Here is a 20708-nt window from a genome sequence, read left to right as displayed (position 1 = left end):
GCTCCTTCATAACTGGAATGACAGACAGACAGGACTATTCCTGCACAGAGTGTCTCACAACTTTGTATTACTGAATCTTGGCACCCTTTTGAAAATACACATATTTAGTGCTTTGTAATTGGTTCAGGCCAGCCTATTGGACTTAAGTATGGACCTATAAGAAGTGCTGCAGACCAGCTGATCTCTACAAGCACCAGTCTTGTATCCAGCATTTGTTAGCATCCCAATGTTCTGCAGTCAGCTTGTAGTGCCCTAGTGTGAAAGAATTAGTAGGGTAAAAAGACCCCATGTCTAAATGTGGGTGTTGTTTAATAGTAACATTTTTTGCCACCTTGGGCATTTTGACAGTTTGACTGCTAGATTTGGCACAGGTTTGAAGATGTATAGCCGCTCTACTGCAAGCTCTGTTGTTTACCTGATTTATACTGCTTGAAGATCTGCTTCCAGAAGTTTATGTAATGAAGTCAGGGCTCATGATGAATTCCAAGGCTCAGTTGTTTGGAAATGGTCTTGAAATATGGAGGACAAATAAGCCAAAAAATATAAACAAATATATCAGTGTATATAAACCATATATAAGCAATATATTAGACAAATCTAGCAGTGTACATGGGGAATCATTCTTTTTCTTCCTTAGTGTCTTAGTCTCTATCCTTACTGTTTCTTCCTTTTCCTGCTAGGAAGGATTCCTCTGTTATTTCTGTAGAAATTATAGCATATTATTACAGAATTTCTATTGTTCAAGCCAGTAGATAACTTTAGAGTTAAAATGTGAATAATGTTTCACTTATCATCACCTGAAGACACTATTCAGGAGTAGAGAGAGTATATATTACCAGAGAATCTAATTGCCAGCAGAAAACATGACCTCGGAATGAACATATCGCAAAGAGTTTGCCTAGAGAGAACAGATTGAGGTGGGGTAGACATGTTCAGTCTTCAGCTGCATAAAACATAGGCACAAGGAGGAATAATCTGTTCTGCATGTCTGTGATAGGAGGCAAGAAGGGGTCGAAACTGCAACAAGGAAAATGTGGTTTAATGATTAGGAACATTTCTAACAATAAATCAGAAAGGACTGGAATAGATTGCCTTGAAGGATTGTAGAGTCACCACCAACAGTGGCCTTCAAGAACAGATTGGTCAAACATTAATCAGAAGTCTAGTAAATCCTTCTTTGGGGTAGGAAATGGACTGGAATAATACTCTGTATTTCTATGAGAGCTGAATATTATATAAAGTGGTGTTAATTTGCAGGATCGGACCTGGAAAAAGTTTTGGGTTTCATAACTGTTGGAAAATGGATGACAGTTAATTTCTGAACGGGGTATCAGAAAAGTTAAATTCTTCAAACACAGTATATTGGAATATTTAGAAGGAATGGTGATAACCCATAAATGGCAAAATTATAACATTGGGAGTGTGAACTCCATTACCTGTCTTTGTATGTCTTTGAAATAACACAGTGACTGTCTAGGAAGCCCCTAACTTCCACTGCAGAATGAAGATTTATTGAAAAAAAAAAAAAATCTTTAATATTTAGAAATATTTTCAGAGGAACAATTTGACAGTGCTGGGCAAAGTTGAAACTATAGATTCAAAGGCAGTATATGAAACAAAATTACTTTTCATAAATGAAGGTATGTATTGCACTCTAAAATGTAACTGACAAGCCCCTTTATTTGTTGTGGATACCTGGTGATCTGTTTAACATTTGTTTGTGGCCTGTAGGGTCTCATTTTTCAGTTTATTTCGTAAAACAGAGCAGTAACTGCATGGTCATATGAAACTAAATCCTCGTGTGTTCCTAAGTTGAAGTGGCTTTGGAAAGAAGGAAGGGGCTATTGCCAGAATAAATTGTGATGCTTGGTACCAAAAGCCATCTCCAGGGGGGCCAACTGGGATTGTGTGAGAAAGGTGGAGGCCAGATGGGTTGGTTTGTGGTGACAGCCCCTTGCTTTCAACTGTCATCAGTTCTGTGGCTTCCCACTGTGCTCTCGTGTCATTGAGTACTCCTTGCTTACTGGGCAGTCCTGCCCCAGCAAGGCATAGGATTGATGACCCCAGACTGAGCATGTGTACCACATTGTTTTGCAATAAGATCTTTACAAATTGTAGAGGGGAAGTCTGTAAGAACAAAACTGTGCTTATGGCCAGGGTTACATGTTCCATCTCAATAAGAGAGAAGAAGGAAGAGCACAGGACCTAAAGATTAGCTTGTGGTACTGTTTTTCTCATTATGCTATCTCCACAAAATCCAAGGGTATTTGAGACTATGATGAGCTGATAGTGGAGATTTCAGAACTGTATGAGTCAGGAAACAGGAATTCTACATGCAGGTAAAGATTGGGGAAGGAAAAAGAATTCCCGGTAGTTTAACATCTCCCCATCCAGAGTTGTTGGAAAACAAGCTTAAGTTCTGTGCTTTTAATTCTCAAACTAAGATGTTTGTTGTTGAAAATGTATCATAATTATGCTTATGATTAAGCCAGTCCTTCTTTCCAGATTCACACATCACTGATCAACGGTAGGCCTAGCGCTGATGACCCTTCACAAAAGCTTTTGGAGTTTACTTCTGCACGATACATTCGCCTACGACTGCAGCGTATTAGAACTCTTAATGCTGACCTCATGACTCTCAGCCATAAAGATCCTAAAGAACTAGACCCCATTGTTACCAGAAGGGTAAGCTGATTGTTCATAAATGGTGTTCAGTATGACTCGATGGAAGAGCCTTTTCTGATCTATTTGAGCAGGATGCAGTACTTGATCCTTGCCATTCACAGAGTTGTTTTGATAGGTTGTTAAATTATTTTTGCTTTCCCTTTGATGTTATTAACAATACCTTGTCAGAAACAACTTTAAAAAAATGCTTTTTAGAGGTTGTTTTTTGTTTGCTTTTTGTTTTATTTGTGTAAATGATTTATGCTAGGAATGGTTTTTATAATGCTTTATCATCAAGGTAAAAAATTTGGTTTGGCTGATGGAAATGTCACTTGAGGTTTCACTTGTTGCAACTGCAGTACCTTTTCTGATGTATCAAGGATTTCAGGACCCAGTGCTCTGGTTCATAAAAATTATTTGAAAACCTTGCCATTGTGAATTTTGACATCTAATGAGAGTTTTCTTAAAGAAACTTTTTAAAAGCTGTTGTAATCCACTGTTTTAAATCCCATGGATTAATAATCATGTAAAACACTTGGGTAGAATTTTGAGAGTATTAACTGATCTTTGCACATTTGATACTGAACCTGGAAACTGAGGCACCAAGCACTTAGGCTGACTTCTTCAAGCTCTCACAGAAATTCAGTACTGGAGCCCCTAATAACAGTGCTTACCATGACTAACTCTTCTGTAGTATTTCTGCTTTGTATTTTGCCATTTTAACCCTCTTCTTAATTTACCTGAGAGCCACAGTTTAGGAAATCAGTGTCTTCAAATTTTTCTATGAAGTTAGGCTTTCTGATGAGTACAGAAGGATATAAGAAGTATTTCCTCTTCCCCTTCCTCTTCACCTTGAAGAACATCCACAGGCAACTCTTCCTTGTTCAGCAACAAGACTCTTGCAATTTGTGGCTTCTCTGATACAGGCAATCCTTGTGCATTGACATAGCTCCTGTGAGGTTTGACTGGATAACTGAGTACAGAATGGAGAAAGGAACTTGGATCTGGTCAGGGTTTGGTGGGTACTTTCAAGGCTGCCCCTCTTACCTCACTCATGGAAGTGCCCATGCAGCTGTAGAATTTCTAAAGCATAGAATCTGGATGTTGTGCTTGTTCTGTCTGTCCCATATGGGAATTGCTAGCATGGAGACTGCAGTCATGTAGTATTGGACAACTGCTCCAGCTGTGCCTTGCTGGCCATAGGGAAGTGGTTAACGCACAACCCAGGCAGGTAAGATGTTCTCATGGAGCAGGCTGGTTGACATTTAAGTCTGTTGATAGTATTGTAGTATCAAGAAATACACCCCAAAAAAAGACTTGACATGGAAGCATAAAGACATACAGCTAGGAAAGAAGGATGTTGAAGACAAGCATTCCCATTGCTTTTGTAACACACACAGTTGTGCAATCCAGGGCTTAGTATTACCCCACCTAGCACTAATTTAGTGCATTTTTGCATGAAAGGCTATGCATCTTCAGAAGACATAGTTTTATTGCGCAGCATTCCCAAATCCTGATACCTCACCTTGAGTCTCACTGTGCAACCAGCTACAACCAAGATACTTCCAGCTTTCTGGATTGTGCTTTTATTGTTTTTGAAGACTGTACATCCAGTTGTTGATACCAATTGTGTTTAGTTTCTTGTACATAGTCTTGTAAAAGGGCCGATGCAGAACTTTTCTAAGTGTTCAACAGCACCTTTATTTCTGTATTCTATTTATTTCTGTCTGTAGCATTTGATTAGCATTGGTCTCTCATTTAGCTTCAAGCTTCACACAGCTGCTGTGAGCCACACATTGTGAGTTTTAAGAAAACAAGACAAAGGAGATTAAGCTGAAAATGCAGTGAGAAATACAGCTCTATTTTGTCTTCCTTCTTTTCTCTGTCTGGACCTTCTCTGCAGCTAAGGACCAACTGCTCATGATAAGCCCCTGGATGTTTTTTGTAATTCAAGCCCATAACCTTAAAAAAAATACTAAAGTGATAAACATAAAAAAAATTAAAACCATAAAAAAATGAAGTATGAACTCAGAAAATAGTTTGCTCCAGCTTCAAGATCCTTCAAAGAAATAACAGTCCAGGAGTCAACACATCTGACCACCCAGGGCCACCTCCTCTTCCGGAACCAGATGACTGTAGGGTTGTTAGGTCTGAGAGTCTTGAACTTTTTCCTTAGAAGTATCCTCGAAAAGTGTTTCTTTTTCATTCCCATGCAGTACATACTTCCCAGGATACAGACCAACCATGTTGATACTGCAGCTGTAACTCAACCCAGATGGTCATTTCCTGCCTCTTCCTTGCCTTGAAAATTAAATCCTTTCCTTATGTATGTTGCTTTTGCTCACCACCTGGCAATATTAATGGATTGGACTGCTGTATCATCAATTCTTAAGTTAAGAATTTGGATAAAATAATACACTGCCTGTTCAGTAGTAGTAGCAAAGGCCTGGTCTGGAAGTGAGAGTACAAACTGGTTTTAATGGAGGGCAGAGCTCCCCTTTTATGAAAGCAGACTCTCTAGGCTGAAATTAAGATATAGCAATTTGTTATGCATCATGGATTCTTATATGGTGAAAAAAGCAATTTTTTAGAAATAAATTTTGGCTGAAGTCACATTTGGTGGTCTTACCTGAAGCCAAAGAATTGTGCTCACTTATTTAAAGTTAAAAGTCAGTTACTGTTTTGTACCCGTGAGGAAAAACATGGGGGGAGAAAATATTAAAATCACAAAATGGAAAGTTTCCCCAAGTGACAAAAATTCAAAGTTTCTTTTGTTTTCCAGCATTTATTTTATTTTTCAAGTCATAAAATAGTTAAATGCTGGTATTTTATTTATCAGAATAGGGGTTAAGATGTAAATACATGTAAATGTCTTTTATTCATCCCTTTTTCAACTCTGGGTTTTTGTTTTGTTTTGGTTTTGTAGTACTACTATTCAATAAAAGACATCTCTGTTGGTGGCATGTGTATTTGTTATGGCCATGCTCGAAGCTGCCCTCTGGATGAAATCACAAAGGTATTCTTTAATCTCATTAATTTATTTTCACAAAACAACATTTCCAATGTAAAAAAAAAAAAAAAAAAGGACTTTGCCTGAGACGAATGAGGAAGAGAAGGCTAAAAAAGAGTTTATGATATGGTACACACAAATTATTTACTGTAATTTTCTTCCTTTTCTGTGCAAACATATCTGGATCTCTGGTAATGTAATCTTCTTGAAGTAAATGTTTTCTTTGGCATTAAATTTAAACAATTCAGGAGGCACAACAAGAAATAATCTCTGAAACACAAGATTTGCCCTTCCTATTTTAGAAGGGATTTTCTCCAGTAGTTGACATAATGTGGTTGAGTAGTCTAATGATAATTGTGGGATATTTGTGGGTCTTGACATTTTTTTGGAGTAAGTCTGATACTAGGCAGACTTTTGGCAACATTGATTGAATTATCCATTAAAAATATTTCAAGAAAGCAAATTTTTTTATTCTTAGAAATTACAGTGCCAGTGTGAGCACAACACATGTGGAGAGAGCTGTAACAAATGCTGCCCAGGCTACCACCAGAAACCGTGGAGACCAGGAACAATTTCTGCTGGGAACAAATGTGAGAGTAAGTATGTGCAGCGGTTTAGATAGTTTTATAAGGCTCATTTTTTTTGTTTTGAGATTGCTTTTCATACAGATCTATACTAATTCCCAAGAAAAATCCACAAACTTCATGGGATTGTTTAAAGGTAGAGGACCTACTTCTAATCATAACTGTTAAGATAATTCTGAATATTCTATCCAATATGAATCCCTGACTCCCTGGAGTTGTCATGTAGTAAAGCTTTCAGAGTCTTCTTCAAAGAGACTTGAAGATATATTATACTCCTGTAAAAACTAGCAGATTTGTATCAATCATTTTGTTAGCTACTTGAAATGCAAATTTTTTACATTGATCATAAATTTTGTCAGATAAACAACTTTGTTATGATAACAAATGTTTTGAAAGAAATTCCTTATGGGCCAATTACATTTCAGATTATCTGATAGGTTGATTTAAGGTATGCCAGTATGGCTGAATGTGTTGCTAAGGCTAGTTAGTGCATTTTCTCTCTTCACATCACTAATGCATAGCACAAATTGCAGGCAATTAAGAACCTATTAGATAAAATTCACAGCTGAGAATGGAAAAGTAGTCTTTTTAGTTGAAGTATTTACACAAGTCTTACTGTCACACTTTGGAAAGTATGTGTTTATGACTGTTTGGACTGAAGTATCCTCTCACCTACACCAAACTTATATGAGTGTACTGGCATTGTTGACTTGTCAGACTTTTGTCTATAATAAAAATAAGAGAAGAATTGGACTTTTTTCTGTAATGGAGAGGACAGAAAATGAAGGAACAGTTATTGCTAATAGAACACATTACTATCAACATCAGTCCTGACAGGATTGTTTTAGTGGGATCTACGGAATACTGTTAAAAACAGTGCTATTAAAGTGGTGACAGTGGTTTTGAAATGTGCTTACTTGCTAAGGAATATAGTGTATCAGGACTGCTGAAGCATATAACATGGTTAAAGGGAAAAAAGCACACTTGAGATGATTTGATGTACTCTTCTACTTACATTTTCCACTTTTGAAAAATACCGGTGTTATAGGAACTGGTATACAATGTAAATGAAAAATGGATTTCTTTTCCATTCCTTCTCAGAGTGTAACTGTCATAACAAAGCAGAAGATTGTTATTACAATCAGAGTATTGCAGATCAGAAAAGGAGCATGGATATTCACGGCCAGTACATAGGAGGTGGTGTGTGTTTAAACTGTACTCAACACACAACTGGGATCAACTGTGAAACATGTGCTGATGGATATTTTAGACCACACAAAGTAAGGTTTTGAAAATTCTATTCTAATGTTTTGGGCTTTTGATTATTGTAGAACATGTGCCCTCTGAGCCTGTGTACTTTCCAGTTTATTGACAAATGTTACTTTTTGGAAAATGACCTAAACACCACAAAAGACTTCTGTTAAAATGTGACTGACAGAGTTAAAAACAGGAATTTCCTGCAGTGTTAGAGGTCTCTGTATAATGAGACATACTGAACTAAATTTCTACTCCACAAGATCTTGCTTTGTCAGGTTCATGCATATTTTGGAAAATCCATACTTTAGAAATCCAGCCTAAATCAGTGCAGAGAGCAAGGGTGAGTCTGTAGGAGTATGGTTAGACAGCAGGTACAGCTCATCCAAAGTAGTAAATGGAGGTTGGAAGCTGTCTGATTCACTTGCTGTAAGAAGCATCGAAGAAAAGTCTTCAATCAACTCGCAGCCAATAAATGTGTATCTAGAGGTCATTACTGATTTCCTTGACATCTGAAGCACCTCAAAGGAAATTTTTCCCTGAAAGAAAATAAAATCTTTTCCATATGAATTGCATTGCCTTGTATTTCAGAGATGTATAGATCATGAAGTCAGAATGAATCTTCAGGAATAGATAATCTGTCCTCCCACTGAACACAGAGCCAAGGATTTCTTTCATTTCCTTCCTCTTTGAAACAGAGTGTCTTCACAAAAAGCATCCATTCTTGTCTTAAACATTTCCATAATCTTTGGCAAACCATCACAGTGGTTAATTGCTGTTACATTAAAAAAAATGTCTATTTATGCTGAATGTGTTGGGCTTCAGCTTTCAGCTGTTAGCAGTTAGTATATCTTTGTCTGTGTTATTGAAGACCAAATTTTTTTCCCCACATTTAAGTTTTTTCTAGGCGGCAATCCCCTGATCTTCCATTAGCTAAAATTAAACTAGTCCCTTGATCTCTTGCTGCATATTAGCTTTTCCAGTCTTCATTTGTATTGGTTCCAGTGATCCCAGACAAGAAACAGATTTACTTTTCCCAGTTAATAATTTGAGAATTTGACAGAGAATGTTTGTTTTGTAGGTTTCTCCCTATGAGGATCACCCCTGCTATCCCTGCAGCTGTGACCCGTTCGGATCTCTGAGTTTTGACTGTATTAAAGATGAGCACCATTCTGACTCACAGCGTGGTAAGGGAGTGGGAAGCGACTTTTCTCTAAACTTCAAATCTGGCTGTGTTTCTGGACATTGAAGTTTGAGGGAACACTGTCTACTTGTGAATGGCTGCCAGTTAGGTACCGCTTCAAAACAATGCTAAATATTTAGGAAGGAAAGATGAGGTATAACATAGTCTTAGGATTTTAAGGTATGTCAGGTTCCTGAATGTGTTCTTGTGTGGGGATGGTGGGTTCTGACTACGTAAAACAGTATGAAGGATTGAGATCTAACGCTGTTTTTTATGAATGCTTTTACAGCAGTTTCTGTGCATCTGATAATCTAAACATGAAAAATAGCTGGTGACACTGACATTATGCCAAGTAACTGTGTGGAATATAACATGGAGTGTAATAAAAAATGAATGCTAAATTACTTGCACCCTCTGAGACATCTTGAATCCAGCCTACTGCCTGCTCTTATTTATTTGTTTCTTTATTTTTGCTTTTCAAGGAACTTGGCCAGGTCAGTGTCAATGCAGAGAAGGTTACACAGGAGAAAAATGTGATCGTTGTGCATTTGGGTATCGGGGCTATCCAAACTGCCTGCATTGTAACTGCAGCCTGATTGGTAGCATTAATGAAGATCCATGCACAGAACCTTGTCTTTGCAAAGTGAGTATTAAACTGTCATTTTTATTTAAAATTGAATCTATGGATTGATTTGTAAAATCCTTCTTAATAAGGAAATTACTTAACTGGAGAGATCACTCCTTTTATAGGAAGTAACCTGGTGTAGCTAGGTGAACACTTTGAACTTAAAATTACTATTACTAACTATTCTCTGTACTGAAAAATAGAATAATTTCTGCTGAATATTTCTGTATGTTACTGATATACTTTTTTGTATAATAATGGGTCAGACTGGCATTAAAAAGAAATAATAACTGCACATGTAAGTGTGAGGGAAAATCACAGAGAGAATATCAGTATGCCTAGTGGGGTTTGGTTTTAGGGATGAGCTGATACTTCAAAGTCACTTTTCTTGTAAAAAAAGGATGTGTTTTTAACATCTGCTTTGTGTGAAGAAACAGCATGCATTTGGAAAGAACTATTGGAACAATTACATTAGATGTATGTATGAAATATGATTTAATTATTTGATTACAAAATATAAACCATAAAAAATGTTAGAGAGCAGTTTTGCAGCCGCCTTTTATTTTTTGGTAAATATCCAAACCCCCTTGAAATACCTTGCAGCTGTAGATTCTGCTGAACTTTATTACAAAGCTGTGTGTCAATGTTTAAAGAAGTTGCATTTAATTTTCTGAAGCAAACGTTAGCTAGTAGTTTATGTATTTGTTGCCAAGTATGATAGTGAACAACAGCCAAAAAAATCGTGGCTTGTTTGACAATTTTTCTGGAACTTCTTAGCCCTTTTGCATAATTTATCTGATCCAAAATATCAAACATATAAATAACCAGATTCTGGAAGAAAGAAATAGCTCCAATGGACAATTAAATAAGAAAAAGATACAACCATTTTGCGTGATTTTGAGCTAGAGTAACACTGTCAGCCAATGCAGCTAACTGGTGAAAATTTTGGTGTAAACTGAACAAGAACCTGTCCCCTTTCAGTGCTGTTGTGGGCATGAGCCTGGCACAGAGAATTTTTAAGCCAGATCACAGAGAGTATCGCCAGCCAGCAGCCTACCTACAGAGGTGAAAGGAAGGAAGGAGAAAAGCTGTGTGTTCCAAATACCAAATGAAGGAGGCAGGATTTCTAAACCTCTGTGAATACAGTAGTACAAGCTATTACTTTTTATACTCTGAATTTCATAATATTTGATCTTTTGTGAAACACAGCTCTTGAGGTCTATTTATTGGGTAAGATTTTTATTTTTCATTAAGACATAAATAATAAATTCTGGCTAATAAGGTTGCAAAGTGAAATCTATGATCCAAGTGCATTCTGAAAACAGAGACAGATTTTTTTTATTAAAGCTGAAAAGATCATACAACAACTATTTCTGTAAAAATTCAAGGTTTTAAAATCTCCTTATCTCAGGAAGCACTTTGCCTGAGATTTTCCCCAAGTTTGAATATTAAGAAATAGAGAGCAGTCATCCTCAGCCTTTGAATCAGAGCTGGGGATTATAACATTTTCATTTTTTTTTTTTGCAAAAACAGTTTGTACTTTGCTTACAAAAGCACATAACCTACCTGTTTAGAGAGGGCTTATGTAAGCTTGATGTGCCGAACACTGGTCTGGAAGAAGAGACAGTTGGTAGCACTGCCACCAAAGGTCTGAGATTTCTCACTGGTAAGCCTGAAATTTGCTCTGTAGGATCAAATCTGATGTAAATCTGGAATCTGGAGTGATTCTTTTGGCTGAAGTTACCCTGGAAACTGTTGCTGAAAGCAGAATTTGATCCACAGTCTTTGCATTTCAAATTGCAATGCAGAACTCATACAAGCCTTCTCAAAATAGCAAGATGGCTATGCTTCAATGCATGCCCTGCAGTTGTCCTGGTGTCCTAACCATATATATCAGGGGATTTTGTGGAGTGCTCTGTAAAGTTCTTTTTGCCTTTGTAGTGAGTTTTCCCACAGTGAAGCCAAAGATTGAGACAGGGCATGTGTGATGTGTGTCCAGGTCTTGTCCTGATATGAAGCTAGGGCATGATCAGAATCTTGTCCCTGGTAGTAGGAAATGTTCTATATCTTATTGTGTAGAAGTACCCATGGAGGTCTACTATTTACACAGCTTCGTGGGTATTTAATGAATATTTTCTCTACTGGTTTGCTTATCAGCATTGATTGTCTAAACTTTTAAAATAAATAACTGCATATTGTCTGTACATTTTACAAGAAAAAAATTGGGTGCACTGTTTTGGCTTTTCTGCTCCTTCCCTCCAGCATTTCCTGCCCCCCCTGCCCTGGGTTAAATTTGACATTGAAAGAGGTATGTAACAATATGCTCTGAACTACCCAATTTTCATGGTAAGAAGGCCAGTGAAAGGAGCTGAAGGAGTGGAGCACCTCTACTTTTGGAGTAGGAGTTTCTGGACCTTACCCAGAGCTTATTAGGAGGAAGAATTGCCTGTTAGCATAAGTGTATGTAGTGTTCCTCCTGGAAGAGGTGACAGCAGTGGTGCACATCACAGTATAAGTATTAATAGATGTCTGAGGAACTGTTGTCTTGAAGCTGGCTGTGGTAGCTCCAGGAGTCTGGTCTTAAAGGTGATCTATGCTGTATGTAGACCATCTGGATTCAGTAAACATGGGAACTTTTCTCCAGAGCAATCTACAGATTCAAGCTACAAAAGTAGTAGGCTGGCAAGCTGGCAGAAACTTTTCAAACCCTGCCCGTGTGCTGAAATTTCACTGCAGTAGAGCCCTTGCCAAGGCATGTTTAGATTTTGTTGAACTGGCAAATTCTGATTAATTTTTCCAATCAGTTTTAGTTTTAAGCTCTGAGTCATATTCAGTAATCCTGCTGTGCTGAAGTCCATTTTCTTTTATAACCTTCTGAATGCTGTTACGCCTATATCCCACCTAATCCACTGTATTTGTTACCATAATAATGCTGATATGAAACAAATGTTATATGCCATTGACAGGAAAATGTAGAAGGTGAAAACTGTGATCTCTGTAAACCAGGATTCTACAATTTGCAAGAAAGAAATCCTCAGGGCTGCACTGAGTGTTTCTGCTTTGGGGTTTCTGATGTCTGTGACAGCCTAACATGGCCCATCAGTCAGGTATTTATATGTTATGTCCATGACCTAATATTCTTTCCTCTCGCAGCTGCAAAATATGCTATATTTTTCTCTGGCATACAGCCAAGTTAACTCCAAATTCTGGCATGTGTCTCCTCAGAGAGGAATGGATTTTCAATGTCATTCAGCAGCTCCGAGGTAGTCAGTGTGCCATCCCAGTGCAACCTTTGGCCCCACTGGCTTACAGTAATATCAGAAGCACTGAGTAGCAGAGGCTGCAACAATGCACTGGAAAAATACATTTGTTCAGGCCTTGTGCTGTTAAAGTTTGCTTGCATATTGAAGAGATGAACCCAAACCTGTTTTCTTGACCTCATACCTATTGGGGAAGGCTAGAGTGACCTCTGACAACACTGCCAATACTCTTTCTTAGAAAACAAAGTGATTATAAATATCACTGTCTTCTGAATAGACCTTTTTTTGAGTTAGGGGGCTTTGGGGACACTTTTTCCACCAATTTCCTTCTATATCTTTGCAGAGCCTAGTCACATTTTAGACCCCTGTTTTGTGTGCCAGTAAAAAGAGAGGAAAACACATCAAGCTAATTGAAATTCTGAAGTGCTTGTATAAAGTTCTTTTGGTGAGAACAACAAAGTTTTCTCATCCTGCTCCCTCTTCTGAGACTGGATTTAACTTCCCTCCAGCTAGCTCAGCCCTATCAACAAATGGGGATGATAGACTTCAAAGCCCTTGAAGTTCTGTGATTCTATCTCAGGGAATTACATAGGTATAGCAACAATTTTATTGGGAGGATGAAAATCACACTTGTTCCCATCTAATACGGAGGTAGAGACAATCCTAGTCTGTATTGACATATTTGCGTGTATTGGGTGTCAGACTGGGCTAATGGAAGTGTTACAGATTCATCAGTTCGAATGAATATCTAAGGAGGTGTTAAGTCTCAGTGACACAAAGCCCAAATCTGTTAATAATACTATTCTTTCTTGCAGATAACAGACATGACTGGATGGCTTGTTACTGATCTATATAATGCAAGGACCGTGCAACCTCAGCGAACTCAATTTGATGGACCCCGTCAAATAAGTATTAACAACACTGAGGCTGTGAAAGCACTGAAACATACTTATTACTGGTCAGCACCTGAGACATATCTGGGAAATAAAGTAAGCTCTCAGAGTCAAAACTCTTTCATAGTTTCTCTATTTTAATCTTAATATATTGCTCTAAATATATAGTTTCTCTAATTAAAAATTACACATAAACCCAAATATTACCAGAGTTCTCAATCTATTTCTGCTCTTCAAATCACAGTGTTCCTGTCCAGACATTCCCAGTACATTCTTTTTGGTCTTTGAGTTCATTCATCTCCCCGCTTCCTACTCTGCCTGTCCTTGACATAATACAATCTCTCCTTTTTCTCTTGACTGTTACCAATTTGCTTGCTCACATTGCCCATACTGTTGGCTCATATCCCCAAACTTACACCCTTCACCCCTTGTCCAATACAGTAGACAGGACCATTATATTTCTCTTACCTGTCTCTTGGCCATATCCCATTTCACATTTATTAGTTTCCAACCAGCTAGTCTTTAATTTTTGCCCTGGTTACTACCTAAAGCTACGAGTGTTCCATTTTTTTTGCATCAGAATCACAGAATAGTTGAAGTTGGAATGGATCTCTGGAGGTCATCTTGCCCAACCTCCCTGATCAAGCAGGGCCACTTAGAGCAGGTTGTCCAGCACCACGTTCAGAGAGCTGCCTCTGAGTATCTCCAAGGATGGAGACTCCACAACCTCCCTGGGAAACCTGTGCCAGTGCTCAGTCACTCTCATAGTAGAAGAGTGTTCCCTTATGTTCAGAGGGAAACTCCTGTGTTTCAGGTTATGCTCATTGCCTCTGGTCCTGTCACTGGGCACCACTGAAAAAAGCCTGTCTCTGCCCAATTTGTACCCTTGTTTCAGGTGTTTGTATACATTGATGAGATCTCCCTAGGCTGGACAGTCCTGATACTCTTAGTTTTTCATCTTACTCTTAATCTTTCCTTATATGAAAGATACTCCAGGCTCTTAATCATTTTAGTGGCCCTTCGCTGAGCTCTTTCCAGGATGTCTATCTCTCTATTGTACTGGAAAACCCAGGAACAGACTCAGAACTCCAGCTGTGGCCTCATCAGTGTTGAATAGAGGGAACCTTTCAGCCTCATCTTTAATTATTTTTGGTCCAGTCTCTTTGCCCATGCAGCCCTGTTTCTTAGTATGGTGACACAGCAAATGAAAACAAGTCTCAGAAGTGTAACATTAAGGAATAATTTTGCACAGGGCAGCATTCACTCAAATTCTGATCTCTAATTTAATATAGGTCTAACCATTGGTACTACTCTTTAACTTACTTTAAAGTAGTGATCAGTAGTTGTGGGGCTAGGGAGCCTGGAAGGTGAAATATGGAACGTCAATAAATCCAACATGATGTGCCCCTTGGATAAGATGGTAGTGTAAACCTCTGCAGTTTGTTGAAAGTCCTGTAGGTGTTTCACTGAATGAGGGTACGTCCCTGAATCCTCTGTAGAGCCTTCAGCTAGCTTTCCCCACCTGCACAGCAACAAGCCAGCGCTTGTCCCTATACTGATACACATGTCGTGCCAAATTTTCCCTGGAAAGTGGTATTTGTAAGTCAAGTCATGTGCGCCTATAATTTGGACATTTTACTCTTCCATGTCACTGCTTTGTGTTTGTTGGAGGTTATTTTGTTGTTAAGACTTTGCTTTTTGTTATTTCAGCTCACAGCTTTTGGTGGAGACTTGAAGTATACAGTTTCTTATGACATTCCAATGGAGAGCGTGGACAGTGATATAGTGTCTAGTGTGGATGTCATCATTCAGGTGGATTTTTTGCAGCTTGTTACTATTCAGATATTATTAGGAAACTATGAAGGTGTTAAAAAATGAAAATAAAATAATATTTCTATAGTGGTAGTTTTGTCAATTTTAAGTCCCTTCTTAAAAGTCACTACCAAGATTTTATTACTACTCAATTCTCTGATTTTTCTGATCCATTTGTCTGAAATTGTAAGTATACAATATTAGTTTTAAATTATAAATACCTAAATTTTTACCTATGTGTAATCAGGTGAGGTGGTCATTATCAAATGTACACAGCTCTGTTTACAATTGAAACTACAATAAGCTGGAAGGACTTATATTTATGAAACAGATAAGTGTTCTTGCTGATCGCTTGCTTTTCTAGATTTATGTTTCAGTCAAAAAGTAAGGCTCTATATTGAGTCCAGACACCTCCAAAAAAGCATTATTTTGTAATACACACTCAGCAAGAGAATAAAGGAGAAAAGAGATCTGCTTTATAGAGGAATTTGATTTTTGAAATTTAATTCTTTTTCCAAAATAAAATAAAGTATTTCTGAAGTCTCTGAAACAAAAAGACTGGGATTGTAGTCTTTCTGAAGCCATGGAAAATACAGACCTTTTACTTACTTTGCAGTGCAAGAAATCTAGTTTCATTGCCTCTTTTCTGCATTATCTGGATGTATATCTGACACTAAGTGTAATTGCTTAGTAAAATTTGCATCTAAATATGGAAAATGTTTTCTCTGTATTTCAATTCCAGGGTAATGGGCAGATTTTGAGTACAAGAGCAGCAGGCTTGTCATTACAGCCATATGAGGAATACTCTAATGCAGTGAGATTTGTATCGGAGAATTTCATAGACTTCAATACAAAAAAAGCTATAGATCGGGAAAGGTTGATGACTGTTCTGGTAAATGTGACCCATCTTCTGATCAGGGCCAACTACAACATTGCCAAAAAAGCTGTGTACAGGTGAGGGAGAGAAAATACTCAAGTTAATCTATATACTTCTATTAGTTTTGTGCATATGAAACACTCTTTATAGTGATAGTATTTTTAAAGTTTTATGTTAATAATTTATATATAAAAAAATTAATTTTCTTAAGACTGGTCTTGTCCCCAGAATATATTCATGTGGAATGTGTGGAAAAGGGCATTTGGTTGTTTTAAGGATATCTGATATCAGAAAAAATGTTTCCTGCTTTAAAGAAATACTACATAAAAGTCTTATTACAATGTCTTCTTTGTTAGAGGGAATACCTCTGAAACTCTCAACAGTATGCTTATTTTGGTATGTGGCAAGTTAATCCATCACTGACTATTGAAAACCTGCCAGTGAAGATGCTGACTGTAATTTCTTTTAATGTCTATTTGTAGATGTTACTGACACTCATCTCTGAGGGAGTGCTTAAAAAGAAAAATGGGCTGCAACAGAGTAACTGGTCATTCCATAGTCTCAAGTCAGCATTAGCAGTATCTGCACCAGACTTTACCCATCTCTGTTTTACCTGTTCTCTAATATACACAGGAATAAAGTCTTGTAATTCTCAAGGGAAACGGTTTCAGCGCTTCACCATTTATTTACCTAATTCTCTTAGCCTCACCAATAGCCTTTCTTCCTCATTCCCTAATTTGATATCATTTAATGTCAATAACATTGGACTTGATACTAAATTTGCTTTGTGCCCTTGAGGAGTGGTGATATTTATGTCTATTTAGGGATAGTGTGTTCATCTTTCTGGAATGCTTGTAAAGATTTATTTAAATCATTTTACCTGTGACTGAGAAGATTGTCTCTGCTCAGAGCTTTGCTTTGTTCTGTTGTGTGCAGCACCAATGAACCAGTGCACTTTCTCACTACATACCCACCTGCTATATGCACCTATTTTAGACATGGTGCAGTAAAGCCATCTTATTTCAGGACAGCAATAGGCTGCCCCACTGATGTACCTCTAATATCATGACAGAGGGGGAAGGTTTTGTTTAAACCTCTCCACAGGAGAAGAGACAAAGGTAGCAACAATAACAGGAGGAGGGCACATCTACTCCCAGAATTGCAAATGCAGTGATAAAACTATAATCGTAGTCTTTTTACAGCAGAGATTTGTGCCTATTCTTCAGCTGTCACTGCTAGGAAGGCACACTCAGCGGTGTTATTCCCCTAGAAGCAAACTATCCTGTTGAAAATCAAGTTTGGGGAAACAAATGAAGTGATGTTTTCATGCTTGATCCTAGGCTGGACTCTGTGACCCTGGATACTGCAAGTGCAAATGTTATAGATCTTTCTTCAGCACCAGATGTGGAATTCTGTGAATGTCCTCAAGGTTACACAGGAATATCCTGTGAGGTAACCTCTTTGTGTTTTCTGTATGCAAAATTATTTCCTATCTGAAAGGATCTAGGTTTTAAAGGCAGTCTGCCTTTAATTATATTGCCATCAAAGTACAAGTTCAGTGGTGGAATGCTGTCTACTATACTGATATATATAGTGCTGTAGATATTTTCTTCCAGATACACTAAATAGAAATCAAGAAATAAGTTTAAAATTCCATTTGGTGGCACTAAAAGATGATGATACACTTTACACTTACACTTTCAGTGTTGCAGAGGGAGCAGCTGTAAAAGCTCTGTGAAGCTGTTTCGGGCTTATCTTACACATTAATAGCACTTTTCCTGGATCTGAATCACGTACAGTTTATTTCTGCTTTATGTCATTAGGTTTATGGAGGCAATAAGGAATCTTAGCAGGGAGGAATGCTAGCCTTTGGAAGATCCCACAAGGGTCACATGTGTTGTGCAAAGTGGTGTCTTATATATCTGAATAGAAGACTAGGGAGGCAGAGCACCATCTGCAGAATAGCAGGAATTATTTTGACAAATCATTTCAGTATGAAACCTTGTGCCATAGCATCATTAATGATTCTGCAGAGGAGGTAGAGCATCTGTTTTTTATTGTCCCATAATAAAGAACTTTACATATTCAATTGCACAAAACTTACCTTATGTGCCTCCAGGGGACAAAGGGCTGAATCAGTCTTTTATGGAGTTAATTCTTATCCCTTTTAACCAGTACAAGTAAAAAACAACCATCACAAAAGAACTGCAGTGACATCAATAGAGTTGAGAGAGCATTCAGTTACCACAATGTGAATGAATCAGATGGTGGGTGGTCAGAAGTGGGCCCTTTTGAGGTGTACTTTTAACACACATAATGCTACTACTTTTTTCCCTCGTTTCTTTTCAGTCCTGTCTCCCTGGGTACTACCGTGTGGATGGAATACTCTTTGGTGGTATTTGTCAACCCTGCAAATGCAATGGGCATGCAACTGAGTGTGATATTCATGGTGTTTGCTTTGTAAGTCATCTTTCAAAGTGTTTGTGTTTTAAGCATCTATTTAAGAATTAAGAGAGCGTTTTGGCTGTGGGAGACAAGTTTATGGTGTATGTAAATTTGAAACTATAGGTACCAAGTGTTTATTTTTCTTGCTTTTCATTGTTTACTGCAGAATATGTTCAGGGGGCTCCATTAAAGTGTTCTCTACTAAAGGTTTTGTTTTGGTTTATCATTTCAAGTGGGGAATGATCAGAAATAAAAATGTCACCATATACTGGCTGATAAAAACCTTAACTTTGCTTGCTGCAAGTGACAATAAAACTTTTCCTGAGCAGTGTTTTGGGTGAATATTTGTTTTCAGATATATGTGCATCTTCCATGACTGACATCAGTGGAAATTACACATTGCCTTCTGAAGAGAGAATTTAGCTCTCAGATATCTTCTGAAATTTAAAGGTCGCAGAATTAAAATGGCTAAACACCAGTAAGAAATGTATAGGAACTTTGTTACTGCAAATGTGTGCAATATGCAAAATACATTTTAAGTTTGTGTGTAAGCAATATGACTGTTTCCAATGTGTAAACTATATTCTAAAATGTAGGAAAGAAACAATTAGGATTTGTTGTTACATCACAGGAAAAAACCTACTTGTTTTCAAAGTTATACTCTGTTCTTCTTGGCTGTCTCCTTGAATGTTGTACTGCATACAGTCTCTTGCAGGGAGCCATTGGGGACTGAAAACCAATCAAGATTAAATACAAAATGATTTTTTCCATGTCTCACAGGCTTGTCAACACAACACTACAGGACCTTTCTGTGATCAGTGCTTGCCTGGCTTCTATGGAAGTCCATTTGAAGGAACTTCTGAGGACTGCCAGCCCTGTGCATGTCCTCTGAGTTCTGCTTCAAACAAGTAAGCTGCTTACGTGACACTTTCTTTTGCGTCTTCAGCAAAATCAGGAACTGAAATAACGAAAAAGTGTCATGAAATCTGAAAGAGAGAGGCACTTTTTTTCCTCTTTCATTTGAGCGTATCTCATAGAAATCTTGTTTTTCCAGATAGACAAATGTATAGACCAAGCTAAGACAGGCTGAGTCAGCTGGTGCAATTTGTATGTGAAGGTTGAAAGTAATACTTTGACTTATCCTTGCGCTTGGTGTCAAAATCACTGTGGTCTTTCATGTTGTTTCAGAAAACAACAGAAGGGCAGAAGTGTTGCATGTGAAAAAGAGGAGCTCGGTACAGAAATTGGACAGATTGGCTAGAAAGAGGGCCAGATTTTTAGGAAGTTTTAAAATCTTCCTTTCCTTTAAAAGAAACAAAACATCAAGAAGAGTTTTTGAAAATGATAACTGTTTTGACATATGGTAGTGTTTAAAGCATTGATGTTGATCTAGAAAAACTTGCAGTTGCATGGTTATATAGATAGGTGCATGGACTTGAAGGATGGATATTGAGTGTTTGTAGAAGTCTTGTGTTTCTGTGTATTGATACTGACTGCCATAAATATTTTTGATAGTTTCAGTCCTACTTGCCAGCTGAGTGAAGGAGGTGGAATTGTCTGTGACAAATGTCTTCCAGGCTATACTGGTTCTCAGTGTGAGAGGTATGTGCACTATCTTTGCGTAAAAATATCTATATCATTGCCATCACTAACTGTTCATCATCCTACCTGCCCTGAATTGTTCATACCGCATATACTGAACATTCCTAATAAAATTGTCTTCCCCATTTTGTCTTTGCCTGTAATACAGAGATACTTTAGATAAAAAATTAATAGGAAATACTCCCTTGGGTGGGCAGAGTGTTTGACATGACTGCATTCCAGCTGATAAAATTTTTAATCTCTGGTGCAGGTGTGCTAATGGTTACTATGGAAATCCACTTATGCCTGGAAAATCGTGTGCTCCTTGTGAATGCAGTGGCAATGTAAACTCCCAAGAAGATGGCCACTGTGATACGTTCACAGGACAATGCCTGAAATGTCTGGGGAACACAGCAGGTCACCACTGTGAAAAGTGTGCTGATGGGTATTATGGGGATGCAGTGATAGAGAAAAGCTGTCGTGGTAAGCTATTCTTATTACTCTCAAAATTTAAAGAACA

General features: G+C 37.8%; 1 protein-coding gene across 2 annotated transcripts in view; it reads left to right on the top strand.

Annotated features, from left to right (window-relative positions):
* The window catches only part of LAMA1 (laminin subunit alpha 1), a 104847-nt gene that overhangs the window by 33035 nt on the left and 51104 nt on the right, over positions 1–20708 (top strand). For both annotated transcript variants that reach the window (XM_032987684.2, XM_042798055.1), the window contains exons 5-19: positions 2506–2685; positions 5591–5680; positions 6153–6270; positions 7360–7538; positions 8594–8699; positions 9178–9338; positions 12287–12427; positions 13396–13569; positions 15184–15285; positions 16028–16239; positions 17503–17614; positions 18512–18622; positions 19388–19515; positions 20123–20209; positions 20460–20671. In XM_032987684.2, coding sequence (XP_032843575.2) covers positions 2506–2685; positions 5591–5680; positions 6153–6270; positions 7360–7538; positions 8594–8699; positions 9178–9338; positions 12287–12427; positions 13396–13569; positions 15184–15285; positions 16028–16239; positions 17503–17614; positions 18512–18622; positions 19388–19515; positions 20123–20209; positions 20460–20671 — 2113 coding nt within the window. The remainder of the gene's footprint in view (positions 1–2505; positions 2686–5590; positions 5681–6152; positions 6271–7359; positions 7539–8593; positions 8700–9177; positions 9339–12286; positions 12428–13395; positions 13570–15183; positions 15286–16027; positions 16240–17502; positions 17615–18511; positions 18623–19387; positions 19516–20122; positions 20210–20459; positions 20672–20708) is intronic.

This window comes from Tyto alba, unplaced genomic scaffold (assembly GCF_018691265.1).
Source record: "Tyto alba isolate M040663 unplaced genomic scaffold, T.alba_DEE_v4.0 Super-Scaffold_27, whole genome shotgun sequence".
NCBI lineage: Eukaryota > Metazoa > Chordata > Aves > Strigiformes > Tytonidae > Tyto > Tyto alba.
Note: the sequence above shows the minus strand (reverse complement) of the source record. Positions and strands in the feature narration are given on the sequence as shown.